This window comes from Megachile rotundata, chromosome 3, assembly GCF_050947335.1.
Source record: "Megachile rotundata isolate GNS110a chromosome 3, iyMegRotu1, whole genome shotgun sequence".
Classification (NCBI taxonomy): Eukaryota; Metazoa; Arthropoda; class Insecta; order Hymenoptera; family Megachilidae; genus Megachile; species Megachile rotundata.
The window spans coordinates 16,600,810-16,615,848 of record NC_134985.1 but is presented as its reverse complement, the minus strand read 5'-3'; the positions used below and the strand labels follow the sequence as shown (position 1 = coordinate 16,615,848).

General features: G+C 37.0%; 1 protein-coding gene across 7 annotated transcripts in view; it reads left to right on the top strand.

Moving 5' to 3' along the window:
* Ddr (discoidin domain-containing receptor 2) overlaps positions 1–15,039 on the top strand; it is a 277,582-nt gene that overhangs the window by 132,214 nt on the left and 130,329 nt on the right. For all 7 annotated transcript variants that reach the window (XR_013037762.1, XM_076530266.1, XM_076530265.1 and 4 more), the window contains one exon: positions 5,286–5,530. Coding sequence is in view for 6 of the 7 variants with exons in the window: in XM_076530266.1 (XP_076386381.1) it covers positions 5,350–5,530 (181 nt within the window). In the remaining variant the exon portion in view is untranslated. The remainder of the gene's footprint in view (positions 1–5,285; positions 5,531–15,039) is intronic.

The following is a 15,039-nucleotide window of genomic DNA, read 5'->3' as shown; positions in this document are numbered from 1 at the left end:
AATTCCACGGGTCGCGAAAAAATCATTTCCATGGAAAGGACTCGAGAACGACCAGAGGCAATCAGAATTTTCATAGAATCGAACGATTTTCCTTGCTCCGAGCAAGTACCGTTACATTAAATCGCTTGCTCTTGAACAAGTCTGACCAGCGTGTTCCTATTCCACTGAAATTTCCAGTCTGTTATTTTCATAAACGCTTACTGCAAATTATTCTATCATTATTTGATTATACAAGCATTCTGTACATGAAAAGATTGTTTTATTGTATTGTTAATATCGTAAATTATTTCATGTTCATTCTTCTAATTTCTTGTATACACGCGAGTAGATATACGTCCTCCACACGTGAGACACTCTGTACACATATCATGTATGTATAGAATGTAGAAGTTTTAATAGGAACATAGTAAATACTCATAGAATAAGAAATATTCCTTGATCAAACATATTGAAATAATTTGTCAGCATGTAAATGAATTACAAAATAATACAAAATACAGTAATACTATAATACAATAATCAAGTAAATGTGTAAAACAAGTGACACGACAAGTACAAAAAAAATTGATCCTTTGATCAATCCATCAATAATGATCAAATCACTTCGTTGATCATTATTATATGAAAAACACTATTGCGCAAGAATAACAAAACGATATAAAAATGAGCAGTCCAAGAGCCATAGAAACGACCATCTACCCCTCTCATAAATCCAATTATACAAAAAACAGTCTGCCGCGTAACAAGTTTATCCAAGGTCGACAATTCTCCGAAAGATCATTTTATCCTAGCAATTCCCCCACGGGGCACATTAAGGAGTCAGAGCCGGCTGATCGGCCGTAAATCTTTCTTCATGCAAGATAAACCTGTCAGGTCGGTTGTCAGAATTCATTAACTCGTCGCTTTTTGCCGGGCTCCGTTTTCTTTCCCCCCGTTTCCGGTAGGTCGGACAGGTTCGTTTCACGATCTCGCGAAAGTCGCGAAAAACCGTGCCGCGATAACTCAGTCGACTCTGCTCGTCGACGCGTAAAGGATCCCGCGGGAGAAAAAAAAGGGCCGGTTAAAGAAACTGGCAAGTCGGGAAAAAAGCAGCGACGACGGAGGAAAGGAATAAAATTTGCATCCGAAAAATCCAAGGTCTCTGTTTCCCGTCTGCGTCTACACACGACGTAATGACGATGCTCGACATACCGTGAAGGTCCATCGAAAATAGGGTGGTTTTGTACGACGGAGTTGGTAGTTTGTATTGCATGACCTGTTAGGGGCTTCACGATGTCCACTCTTCGTTCATCTTGTTACACGCAGTATGTCGGAAGAGTAACTTTTCAAATTTAAGGAAAACTAGCCATCTATTAAAATATTTTATCTGAAAACCTCCCCTATCATCGATAGATAATGCTACTCAACGAATAGGTATTTAGGACGTTTACAGAAGTCACAAATAATTTTACAGAACTCAAACATTCGTGTCCTTGATATTTAGCAGCAACTCTATTACAATTTTTGTTTAATCAGAAGTCCAACATTTTGTGTAGCTGCAACTTTGAAAATTTGCAAACTGCTCTGAAAAGTGAAAAACCTAAAAATTTTACAATTTGAATAATTTTCGTATTACAAATCTACAAGCTTGTATATTTAATTACACCATAAAAAATGAACACTCTGAAAATTCATTCTATCTTGATTTGGATAAATTGTTTATTTTAAGTGAATTTTGATTTAGAAACATCGTCAACTTAGCGGTTAATTATATCAGTTGCTTTCGCAACAAAAGACCGGTTAATTAAACAGACTTGCGGATAAAGTTCAGAGAGCGAAGTTTTTTCGCGCTCATGAGCAGGTTCTTACGGAAAGTGCTTGTTACGAGAATTGCCGAGGAAATTGCTCACAATTCCACTTACAATCTTACAGCATTTTGCCTCGAGAACTTTCCCCGACAATATTATCTCAGGCACGATTGAAATCTTTTTAAGTATTTTTTGAAATTTATATAGAAATGCAGACGATAAATTACTGGTTGTGTAGTTGAAAGTTTCGTGTAACCGATTCTTTTCGTTTCGATTTATCTTCGGTATTGTAGGTAATTATTATTTCATCGTTCGCTGGGGGAAACAATGTCAGCCCGTTTAAAGCATCGCTGTTCATCTAAAATTTACTCCGACGTCTCGGGAGAATTTGTTACTGGTTTATTGCTCTCCTTTTGCAGTTTACGTTCTGAAGACGATGATAGGGAACGTGCTCGGTACGGAAATGTAAATTTTCGCAATTGTTTATCTTGCATTAACGGGTTTACTGTTGCTGCGAAAACAGACTTTGGTTGTTAGGCAGATTACAAGAAAAGTTGCTGTAGACGCAATTATTTTCTGTAAATTAAACGAAAATTGTGGTTAACTCGAACGAGAATTTCAATTCACTGGAAATTAAAATTTACTCTAATTAAACGATAAGTAAAATTAGCTCAATTTAAACGAAAATTAAAATTAACCGAAATTGGACAAAAATTACAATTAGCTTTCGATTCGTTACTTCGTTGTAGTATTAATATTAATAATCGTACTGAGATGTTAATTTATAATATTTTATTCTAGATATCGTAGTCATTGATTCCATTTGGGCAGCAAATGACTTCCACCGATTACGTTTTAAGTTTCACTAAAATTTCGTAACATAAAATTCCTGTCAAATAAAATATTGAATAACTACTTTTTTTGCAAAAAATTAGAAATTCTATCTTTGGATGGAAAAACCACGTCAGGTCATTTTGTACTCGTTATTCAAAGTGCTTAACCTCAGAGTTCCGTTATAGGTTTCCATACATGCATTCCGTCATATCTTACAAGCTCGATACAGGGCGTAACACTTGTTTCTGACGGCTTTACGAGCCTCTTCGTGCTCTATAGCTATATATCAAATGTTACACGGACTCGGTTTCGCATCCTTGAAACGTTACATGAAAAACAGAGACACGTTCCCGGTCGGATAACGTTCTACCTTCATATTACGTGATTCAAGCATACTCTTCTTTTAAACGTCGATAAACGAACAGTATGACAGTGGTATAATTAACGTTTTCTCTCAAGAATATCCCATTTGTTACTTGTTAATTATAACGTAACATAATGACACTTAAGAGAATTGTATTAGTGCGTCTGACTATTGATGCTGCTTTACTACTTAAATTTTGAGGCTCATAACTAAAGAGGACAATTTTATAGTTTTAGACATGTGGTACTCTTAGGACTTCATATTATGAATAAAAAAAGTGTCTAACATAGCAGAGTTATGATGTATGAATTTGTTAAAGAAAATATCTTAGCATGACTGACCATTGATGCTGCTGCACTACTTAAATTTTGAGGTTCATAATTAAAGAGGACAATTTTATAGTTCTAGACGAATGGTACTCTTAGGACTTCATATTATGAATAAAAAAAGTGTCTAACATAACAGAGTTATGATGTATGAACTTGTTAAAGAAAATATCTTAGCATGACTGACCATTGATGCTGCTGTACTACTTAAATTTTGATACTCATAAACAAAAAGGACAATTTTATACTTTTAGGTATATGATACTCTTAGAACTTCATATTATGAATAAAAAAAAGTGTCTAACATTGCAGAGTTAGGGTGTATGAACTTGTTAAAAAAAATATCTTAGCATGTCTGACCATTGATGCTGCTGCACTACTTAAATTTTGATACTCATAAGCAAAGAGGACAATTTTATACTTTTAGGTATATGATATTCTTAGAACTTCATATTATGAATAAAAAAAAACGTCTAACATAACAGAGTTGTGATGTATGAACTTGTTAAAGAAAATATCTTAGCATGTCTGACCATTGATGCTGCTGCACTACTTAAATTTTGATACTCATGAGCAAGGAGGACAACTCTATCATTTTTGACATATGCTACTCTTAGGACTTTATATTGTCAATAAAAAAAAATGTCTAACACAACAGTATTATGATGTACGAACTTGTTAAAGAAAATATCTTAACGTGTCTGACTATCTCACCTAAAATATTACTTTAGTGATAAAATAAAATTTTATCATCGAGTCTGACCATCGCACCCATACTACTTAAACTTGAACACCCATAAATAAGAAGTCCCCCATAAATAAGAAGAACACCCATAAATTTATAAATATATAAATTTTATAAATTTCATTAACTGAAAAGTCCAAGAGCTTTGTTTCTCCAAGATAATATTTACAAAAGTGTCAAACATAATAACATGAGACTAACATCAAAGGGGATTACCATGTCTGACCACTTACCCTTTCTACTTACACCCCAAGATTCGCAAATAGATCGTTCAATTAACGTGAGGCGAATGTTGAAACTCAAGCTTAATGCATCACATCCCGTTTTAATGCTGCTACAATGTCTGTAGATTAAAGTCGTACCGCCACTAATTATTTCTAACCCTTAGACAGCAGGATTGTTTAGAGCAGCATCTCCCGTGCGTTCTTGCTGCTCGGCTACGTACATAGTTGTATACTGTCCGGGAACTTCCTACATGATACGACGCGGTCGGAATAACTAGGAGTTTCAAACGAATCCCGGATGCTTCCTGCAGGAATCTAAAGGGGACAAACTAGGGTGAGCCTCGGATGTCAGCAGCATTTGAATTCGATGAGTTAGAAACTCTTTCAATTTAAAAATCAGCGATTGGAATAAAAGTACTTTTTGGATTAATTGATCCTCCAGGTGAACGGTACTTATCAATCAAAGGTCCCTGATGAGGGGTTAGAATCGATTTATTTTAAGTCTTCTGGAGTTGCGGGAACCTGATTCGGATTATAATTTTATATATGTAGTTTTGAAAATGTTGTTATCTTTCATATTTGTATAATAGTTCATTAAATGAAATACAATGACTTGCATTCGTATAAACATTATTGTAGTCATTCTATATACATAAGCATTTAAACCTAGCTCTGTTGATATGCAGTCCAATATCAATCAATTCAGGAACTTATCAGCAAGATATTCATTTCACATACCCTCCATGAAATACGATATCATCATAATGAAATATGATACTGTTTTTAAACATTCGTGAAAGTATGAACAAATATTTTCCACAAACGGATGATTAATCAATTCCGAAATATTCCAAATCGAAGCGAGAAATATTGACGGGAGCAATGTGGGTCGTCCCTAATTCTCGTTAATGCCGATGCAACGCGGCAATAACCAATTTAGGCTATCTATTAGCGACATTTCTGGAGACGTCTAGAGAGTATTAACGTGGATTACTCTGTGCGCAGGATATCGGCGAGAACACTCACCACCTTTCGGCCATCACGATGCCAGGAACGTGCTCGATGACCGATGCGGTCAGGATCGTCGACAGTTAGTGATGAGGAGGAGCGGCTTGTCGGCGTGCCGATGGCTCAGGTCACCAGCAACATGCCAGTTCTCGAACCCAGAACAGACCCGGGTCCTCTTCGAGGACTTCTAATCGGTGTTTTCGTTCTACTGTCCCTCCCGCGATGTCACTGTTTCGACTTAGGTGAGTCTATCCTTTGTGTACATAGTACGTGAGATTGTACCTCTTTGGGGATCAGCTTCTTACGCTCTAACACTGATGATGTCCAACTTATGGTTCATCAATCTTCACTTAATTTATGGTTCATCATACTTGGGTGAATCGTAAATTAAATATCAAATTGTATTAAATTTATTAAATCGTACTAAATTTTATTAAATTGTATTATGATGTATTAAATCCTCTAATATTCCTCTAATATTCCTCTAACAGTTAGCTAGTCTCCTAAGTCACCTAATCCGATCCTTAAAAATCGACGAATATTTTCCTTAAGGTTAAATTCATTTCCCTCCACTACAGTAAATATTTTTGCAGTACCCAGTTTATGTCCAATTGCAGTTCCAAACATTCCTAAAAATCGACAAATATCTCCGTCTTTTTCCTACAAAAGAATTTATTCGACATTTTACGATACACGTTATAGCGTGTCTCCAATTACGCGAGACTTGAAATAAAGCATCCTAATATCCATCCGTCAGGTGTGATCAATATCTCGAAATGAAACTATAACTCCATCGGTGTCGAAATGTCCGAGGACTTTAATGTCCCGTAGCTTTATCACCGGACACGCGATTCAGGCCGCGTTCATAAAGGACGGAAAGAAGGCATTGGTTCGCAAGTGGATGAAAGATTCGCCTCATAAGTCATCCAGGTTGGCGTCGTTCAGCAGCAGGTGCAACGAGCGCGGGCGTTAAAGCGTTTCGACTGGCAGGAAACGCGGAGGACACACACGGTTCCGTATCCGGTGTGTCCTGGAAAATGTATACCCGGTGTCGTCTAACTTACGGCGAGGTCTCATTTCGTCGGGTGGAACGGGGGCGAAAATATTGTTCCATTTGTGCGGCGACTATTCCGAGAAAATGAATTTACCTTAGTTTTGTCTTTTGCCCGCCGCCCCGTAATATCGTCGGAAGCGGAGAAAAATTATTCGGAAATTTTTTCCGACCATTCCTGTCCTCGATGCGCGCTCACGAAATGTAAGGAACAACGATTCCGGAGATTTCGCGCGGATTTCCTTTTTTGTCCGTCTATGAAAGTCGGGCTGTAAAATTTCAATTTTTTCTGCTGTGCAGATGCGAGAACACGCTGGGAACAAAGTGCCACTTTCCTCGGGGCGATGTGCCGAAAAAGTTTATCGATTTAACGAATTTTTGGCGGAATACTGGCGTTCGTGTTTTTAAGCAAATTTTCGCAAGTTTTGTACTTGGTGGTGGAGTTAGTTCTTTTGGGGTAATTAGTAGGATGCTTGGAATCAATAATGTTTTGTGTATACTATTGGCTTTTTATATTGTTATTCATACAATTATTTTTAAAAAGCATAGAATTATTAAAATTATTAAAATAATATCAATTAATTGTATTTTAATTCAAAACAGAACCTGAAGTATTGTTTAGCAAACAAATCAATTAATCATATAATGCAAGATACATAACCTAACCTAACCTAACCTATACATACAATCTATATAATCTAACCTAACCTACACATATAACCTACATAACCTAACCTAATCTATACATATAACCTACATAACCTAACCTAACCTATACATATAACCTACATAATCTAACCTAACCTATACATATAACCTCTACATAACCTATTTACGAAAGTAAAAAACAGGAAAAATACTATTCGTTTACTAATAAATTGTTATAACATTTTTATATTTATACTGTTTCTCCTATTTTACTAACATTGAAATTGTTCCCAATAAATTCTATGACACTATCCAATATTCACTTTTTGTTTAGTATGACTCAGTAAATATGAAACAAAAATGGTTGAAAAAGTTACAGAGACACCCTATAGATACTACAGAAATATTCAACTCTCGGGCTGTAACATTCGAAACAGGAAACTAAAAGTTAGAACTGGTAACATAAAAAAAGTAGACTACAGAATTTTATTTTATAAAAATGTTGCGTAGAAACTGTGTCAGTTTCAAATTCCCAGAATTTTCATACAAATACTGTACCATACGTGAAATGAAAAACGAATTCTATTCTGGGAAAGATTCTAAATGCACCTGGAAATTCCATTTTTAATAAATATGAATAAATTACGTGATTATCTGTATATTGAAGAAATGTTTAATAACGTAAATACGTTTCGAGAAATAATTTAATAATGCAAGAACGCAAAGAAAAGAGTAATTTAAACAAAGAATATTTAGAGGATGAAAAAGTTTGATATTCATGCAAGCTTTTTACACGCTAACAGCATTCTTTGTTCCCCGTTAAAAATATCACACAGCAAATCTTGTTTCGAGAGAGATCTCAGAATTTTGCTGTAATTACCAGCATCTTTCCTCGTTCTTATTCCTGTTTACTTTACGTTAACGAGCAATGGCGAATCCAGCTATTGTTTGTGGAGGATGCTGAGATATTCTGATTGTGAGCATGAAATTTACGAAACGACGAGATGGATTAAGTAGAAGACAGTTGTAATTCGAAAATGTATTGTTTCGTTGCTATTAAATTCCAGCTCGAAGGATAGCTTTTTCGATTAACGAGGGTAGACTTTGTAATTTTTGTAACTTCAAGATTCTTAATTTATTTATAAACGTTCGGTGGGAATAATAAGTACAATGTAAGAATTGTGACAGGAAAGGAGCGTCTTTTGTCCTTTGTTTATTAAGTTTCCATCAGAAAAATTTACATTGGGACAAAGATTTTGATGAAATTGATTAAAGATTAATATGTTCGAAGATTTGAAAATGAAATATTTTTATAATATCTAAATATGTGAACATTAAAGTAGTTTAAGGGTAGATGATACGTACTCAAGCTTAAATGACATTAACCTAGATGTAGTACACTTGTTCTACTTGTCTGACTACGTGTTGGTCATACTCCACTTGTCTGACCACATACTGTACTAGTTCTACTTGTCTGACTACGTCTTGACCGTACTCTACTTGTCTGACCACGTACTGCACTTATACTACTTGTCTGACCACGTGTTCGTATTCTACTTCTCCGACTGCATACTGGTGGTATTCTACTGGTTCGACTGCATACTGCTCATATTCTACTTGTCTGATCACTTAATAGTCGTACTCCACTTGTCTGACTACCTATTGGTCATGTTCTACTCGTCTGACCACATATTACTCGTACTCCACTGGTCTGACTACATACTGGTCATATTCCACTTGTCTGCCTATACACTAGTCGTATTCTACTTGTCTGATCACCAACTGATTGCATACTATTATGCATATTTCGAAATTAAGAAACTTGTACTTGCTCACCTATCACATGGTTGAGCTGATCACATAATAGACTTATTCTACTTGTCTGACCTCTAGTAGTTGTACACTGCTTGTCTGACTACATGCTGATCATACTCTACTTGTCTGACTACATACAAGTTGTATTACTTGTCTGGCTACGTACTGATCATACTACTTGTTTGACTGTATACTGGTCGTACTACTTGTCTGACAGCCTACTGATTCTACTCGTCTGACCATATATTGGTCATTTCTACTTGTCTGACCACCTACTCCCAATGCACTGTTTGATCGTTTAGCTTCTGTACGCGGGTTGTATGATCACATACGAGACTTGCTCTACTTATTCAACTTGCATATTGTTTAGAAATTACAAAGTTCTACAAAATTGCTAAAATTCATCACCAGCATACCAAACCACTAAAATTCATCACCCAACGTACCAGAACTACTAAAATTCATCACCCAACGTAACCAAACCCGCTAAAATTCTCCAAATCCTCTACCATTGCTAAAATTCGCCACCAACGAATCTCTCCAAATCCATCACCCAACACCGTTCACGCGTAAAGAGGTCGAAAAAGAAGAGCACAAACGTACTAAACGCGATAAATTAACTGGCACAACGTGTTCCATGCGAGCATAGAAGTTGTACCGGTGGCTCAGTAGAGTTGGAAACTCTAAGCACACTGACATAATTGCTCAGCAGAATAAAACGTTCTCTACGCGACACGTCCGCCATTGTTCCCGTTTGCCAATAATATGCAACACGGCTGTCTGTGAACCGTACTTCGTCAGATAGGCACGGCCTAGTTCCCTTTTGCAATTCAATCCTTAGAACTGTCGCCATCCTGTAACTTCGATCGCGTTTCCATGAAACCGGCAACAACCGCGTCCCTCTTTATGCGGCATCCATTACGGAGCCCAACTGCGACCGAGATGAACCGCATCGTAATCATCGAAGTCGCAGCGCGGCCATTCGGTCGGGGATTAGGCTACCTTTGAGCTCTAAAGTGCATCTGTAACTTTTGATGTTCTCTCGCGTTGTAACGAGATGAATATGCGATTTATTGTTCATATTCTGAGGTACTTTTATAAAATAAAATAGAATGGCGGTGGATATTTTTTGGTGCTGGTTTTTTAGCTGGACTTTTATGCAACTTGCGGTAAAACCTCATATGATGACGTAGGATGAAAACAAAAATTTTTGGTACATGTGATATACATTTTAGAGGTATATATATTAAAATATTAGTTTCTACAGAATCAGTAATATCATTTAAAAATATATTCTTAGTCCGAATATTTTGCATAGCACAATTGTATAATAATGTAAGTTAGATATTGCAGTAACAATAGAACGACCTTATTTAACTACCTTACTGATTATTAAAATTAATTTTACCGTATTTTTGGTATTGTAAGGTCTTTGAAAAAGGACTTAATTCGTTGAATATATATTGGTAAAAAATAGTAGCAAAGAGCGAAATATCCGTGATACCGAATCAATCATGGTAGCTGCGTCAAAATGACGACACATCGCTCGCATAAAGTGTGAGTCGCGAATCCGGGGATTCGTCACGAATATTCGACCCAGTTTTCACGCACTTTTCAATTAAACTCTGCGTACGCTTCGAACGATTTCACCAAAAGAATTGTAGTTCGATCGATGTTTGACGATTGCGATTGGTGCAAATGGCTCAAAGAGAGATGCCAAAAGTGACAATTTACGGGCTTTGTGCTACTTTTCAATGAGATTAATTTTTGTTATCCTTGGTACTTAGTGCAGTGAGTGTTTCTTTGAATCTTAAAAAGGCTCCAGTTGACTTGAAGTTCATTCGAAGCAGAGATTGTAATGTTCCAAATTTTTATAGTTAAGTTTGCAAATTTAAAAACTTATGGTAAATTTGAAATTTTTTAATTTAGGAACTTAGGTAAATTTGCTCGACAAAATAATAATGGATTTATTCATAGACTAAATCGTATAAGAACAGTATGAATTAATAAAACGATCCGGAATAGTGGTTTCGACGTTGTATTTCTGGAGTATATTCAGAAGCACGTTTGGAGGTGAATCTCGTGTTCTAAACGACCACTCAATCTCTTGGAGGTATCTTAAACGCTTGTCACTTGCACCCAACGCGCGAGTTTATTCACCCGTACAACAGGATAGCGTAGCGAGCAATTCACGTTAGAGAGGATCTTCGTATAATTGCTCGAATGGTTTAAACGTAATTATATGTACCGTATGCTCGATTGATTTGCTCCTTTCGAACGCCAAACGGGCGTTCTGAGATGTCAATACTGCGTTTTGAAAAGATTCTATCGATACTCCGTATTTAACATATTCAGAAAATTGAGAGAATTCACACAATTCAGAAAATTCAAGAAATTCGGACAATTCAGACAATTCAGGCAATTCAGACAATTCAGAAAAATAAGAAAATTCAGAAAATTTAGAAAATTCAGACAATTCAGAAAAATCATAAAATTCAGAAAATTATAAAAATGAGAAATTGAGAAATTGGGAAAATGTGAAATTGAGAAATTGAGAAACTGAAAAATTAAAAACTGAGAATTTGAAAAACTAAGAACTTGGAAAACAGAAAAATGTAGAAATTCAGTAACTCATAAGTTTAAAAATCTGAAAACCTAGAAATCTGAAATTCTAAAAATTTATAAGTCCAAAAATCTAAAAATCTAAAAACCCAAAAGTCCCAAAATTTAAAAATCTAAAAATCTAAAAACTTAAAAATCCAAAAGTCCAAAAGTCCAAAAATCTAAAAATCTGAGTGTCTAAAAATCTACCGCAATATCGTAATAACCAAACTCCCTCAGCACCGAAAACCAAGTTCCCCGAATGATTTAACGAAAATTCCCAGTTTAAACAAAAGTTGAGACGATCTGTTTATCCGTAGAACGTCCGGTGTACCTGGAAGTGAATAGTTACGAAAAACTAGGTCCGCGAAAGTTAAATCCCAATTAAGGGGAAAGTAATTATTAGTTGGAGAGGTATTTTAAGTTAACAGCCGAGTGTACGTTAACGAGAACCGTGGATTTATTGTTCGTAGTGGGTCAGTGTTAAACGTTGATCGAAAGCAGTTCGGTTGGATTGTGTTTTGGGAATGATTGTTGACCGCGAGCAACTGGCAAACAATCTCGCTCGAAATTGTCCTAAACAGAGCTCGTCGAATGAGTCTCGTACTCCTGTTAACTACTTTGCGACATCGGCTTTCTGTTACGCCTGGTAACGTTTAATCGTTCCCTCAAATTTCTACCGTATGTGCCTCTCAGCCGTCAGCGATATTAAGCGACGATTAAACGAGGGAGCAGTAGTTTCTCGATGAGGGAATGCTAGTGGACTTTGGAATTTGGGAATTTGGGAATTTGGTAATTTGGGAATTTAGGAATTTGAGGGGTGAGAAATTGGGGACGTGGGAAATTGGGAACTTTGGAATTTTGGGAGGTGAGAAATTTGGGAAGTGAGGGTTTGGGGATTTGGGAATTTGGGGGTTGAGAAATTGGGGAGGTGAGAAATTGGGAATTTTGGAATTTGGGGAGGTGGGAAATTGGGGACGTGAGAATTTGGGGATGTGAGAATTTGGGGATTTAGGAATTTGGGGAGGTGGGAAATTGGGGACGTGAGAATTTGGGGATGTGGGAATTTGGGGATTTAGGAATTTGGGAAGTGAGAAATTGGGGTTGTGAGAATTTGGGAATTTTGGAATTTGGGGAGGTGAGAAATTGGGGACGTGAGAAATTGGGAATTTTGGAATTTGGGGGGGTTGGAAATTGGGGATGTGAAAATATGGAAATCTAGGAATTTGGGGAAATGAGAAATTGGGGATGTGAGAATTTGGGGACGTGAGAAATTGGGAATTTTGGAATTTGGGGGGAGTTAGAAATTGGGGACGTGAGAATTTGGAAATCTAGGAATTTGGGAAAGTGAGAAATTGGGGATGTGAGAATTTGGGGAGGTGAGAAATTGGGGTGGTAGGAAATTGGGGATGTGAGAATTTGGAGAGGTGAGAAGTTGGGAGTTTTGGAATTTGGGAAGGTGGGAAATTGAGGATGTGAGAAATTGGGAATGTAAGAATTTATGAAAGTGAGAAATTGGGGACGTGAGAATTTGTAAATCTAGGAACTTAGGGAAATGAGAAATTACAAATTCAGAAATTTGGAAATTTAGGAATTGGTGAGTCTCTAGACTTTGTATATTCAGCAACATACACAACTAAAGAATGAAGAAACGCCAACACGACTAATAGAGCACGAAAGGTACGAAGCAAACTTCCAAGGCGTTAAAATATAAATGCAATATGTGCGAAAACAATAAACACGTCTGAAGCAAGGCAAATTCGGGTGGCTGTAGCTTACACGAAATTGCGATTCATGCAGGAAGTCGGAAAACCAGTCTGTCTATCCTGTATGTACAGAAGTAGGTCTACAAAACATACACATAGAGCAAGAATGGGGCGGGGGTGTTGCATGGAGGTTTGTAGAATTTAGGAGAGGTAAGAAGCGGCTGCGAAGTTTCGCTGTTGTAACACCGATTCACCAACACGTTCCGTGAAGTAACTGCATTACTAGTTTGTATGACAATCGTAGTCAGTGGAATATAAACTCAACTCTGGCGCGACAGCTAATTCTGAGCGACCCACATCTTGTACTTTCCGAATTTGTCAAGTAGCTTACGAAACAACAACTTTGTACCCTTCGATGTTATTACTCTTGGATCGTTATAACTATTTCATGCCTCGAATGTTTGTAATGAATTAGGGATATGTTGCAAAATTACTGGGTATGAAATTAAACCCTTGGCTAAGTTACCCCTTTGGGGTGACTCGCTCGGTTTAAGTCATAATTCGGTTTGACAATTTGCAATAGGTAGTAACTAGTTCTGTAGTGTTTTGGATGTGATACATGAACACAGTGGGACCATAGTGAAGGTTGATAGCAGAGACATGTAACTATACATCAAACTTTTGCATTAAGAAGTTTTAGAATTGTCAACAACATCTTCGAGTAGAGTTACTCTTTAATCTCGTGGACAACACTCATGTCAAATCTGTAGACTGCAATCAAGGTTCAAATCCAGTTCAAATAATTCGAATTCAGAATTTAATTTCTAAAGTCAAAGATCTAAAGCTGAAGTTAAAGACGATTCATGAACAATAATTAAAAAGGTCAAGCTCCTAATTTCATCTATTCCCTCATTAATTTCTACTTGTATCGATTAGATCCTCTAACATAAAATTCAAAGTTTGAAATGACCCTTGTGACCAGACTTTGACCCTCTATCTTTTACCCAACCCCCAATTATTCATTGAGTTCAGTCTCCAAGTACAAGGATTTCAAATATAAATTGCATCAAACCATAAAGTTGTGCTAAACGAGTGCCATTTTTATCGAAGCAGTTTTATTAGCAAGAATATATCGATATCGAAGTTTATCGTTGCAATGGAGGATGTCTGAAAGCTGGTGGACAGTTATAAACACAAGCGAAGTTTTGCCGGTTATAATGCCACTTGGTGGAGGGCATAGCTTGCGCAGTGGGTCTCCTCAGCATCTCCGGACGCTGGTTAATCCCACGTCCGCTGCATTCTGCAGTTTTGAAACTTTCCAACGTAACTGCAGTGTCGTGGCTTAAGCGTGGCCTGCATCGTGACCCACACAGCGTCACTACGGATTCAATAATTTATTGTGCCTGCTTCTACTCGTAGTTTGTCGATTTCTCTTTTCGGAGGTAATCGGTTGCGATGTGATTGAGTTTATCAGACAGCAATAACATTATGAAGTACACGGTTCTGTTAGGATCTTTAAACGATTCTTTCAATTTTTGGGATGGGAAGTTAAGTATTTGAAAATTTGGAGGTTTGTTGTTGGTCATTTATTTGTTTGACATGGATACAATGATGATTTGTTAAGCTTGTTCTACTTGTCTGCCAATATAGTACACTTGTTCTACTTGTCTGACTACGTGTTCGTCACATTGCACTTGTCTGACAACGTACTGCACTTATTCTACTTGTCTGACAACGTGTTGGTCGTACTCCACTTGTCTGACAACGCACTGCACTTGTTCTACTTGTCTGACCACGAGTTCGTCGTGCTCTACTTGTCTGACCACGTGCTGCATTTATTCTACTTGTCTGACCACGTGTTCATATTCTACTTCGCCGACTGCATACTGGTGGTATTCTACTGGTTCGACTGCATACTGCTCATATTCTA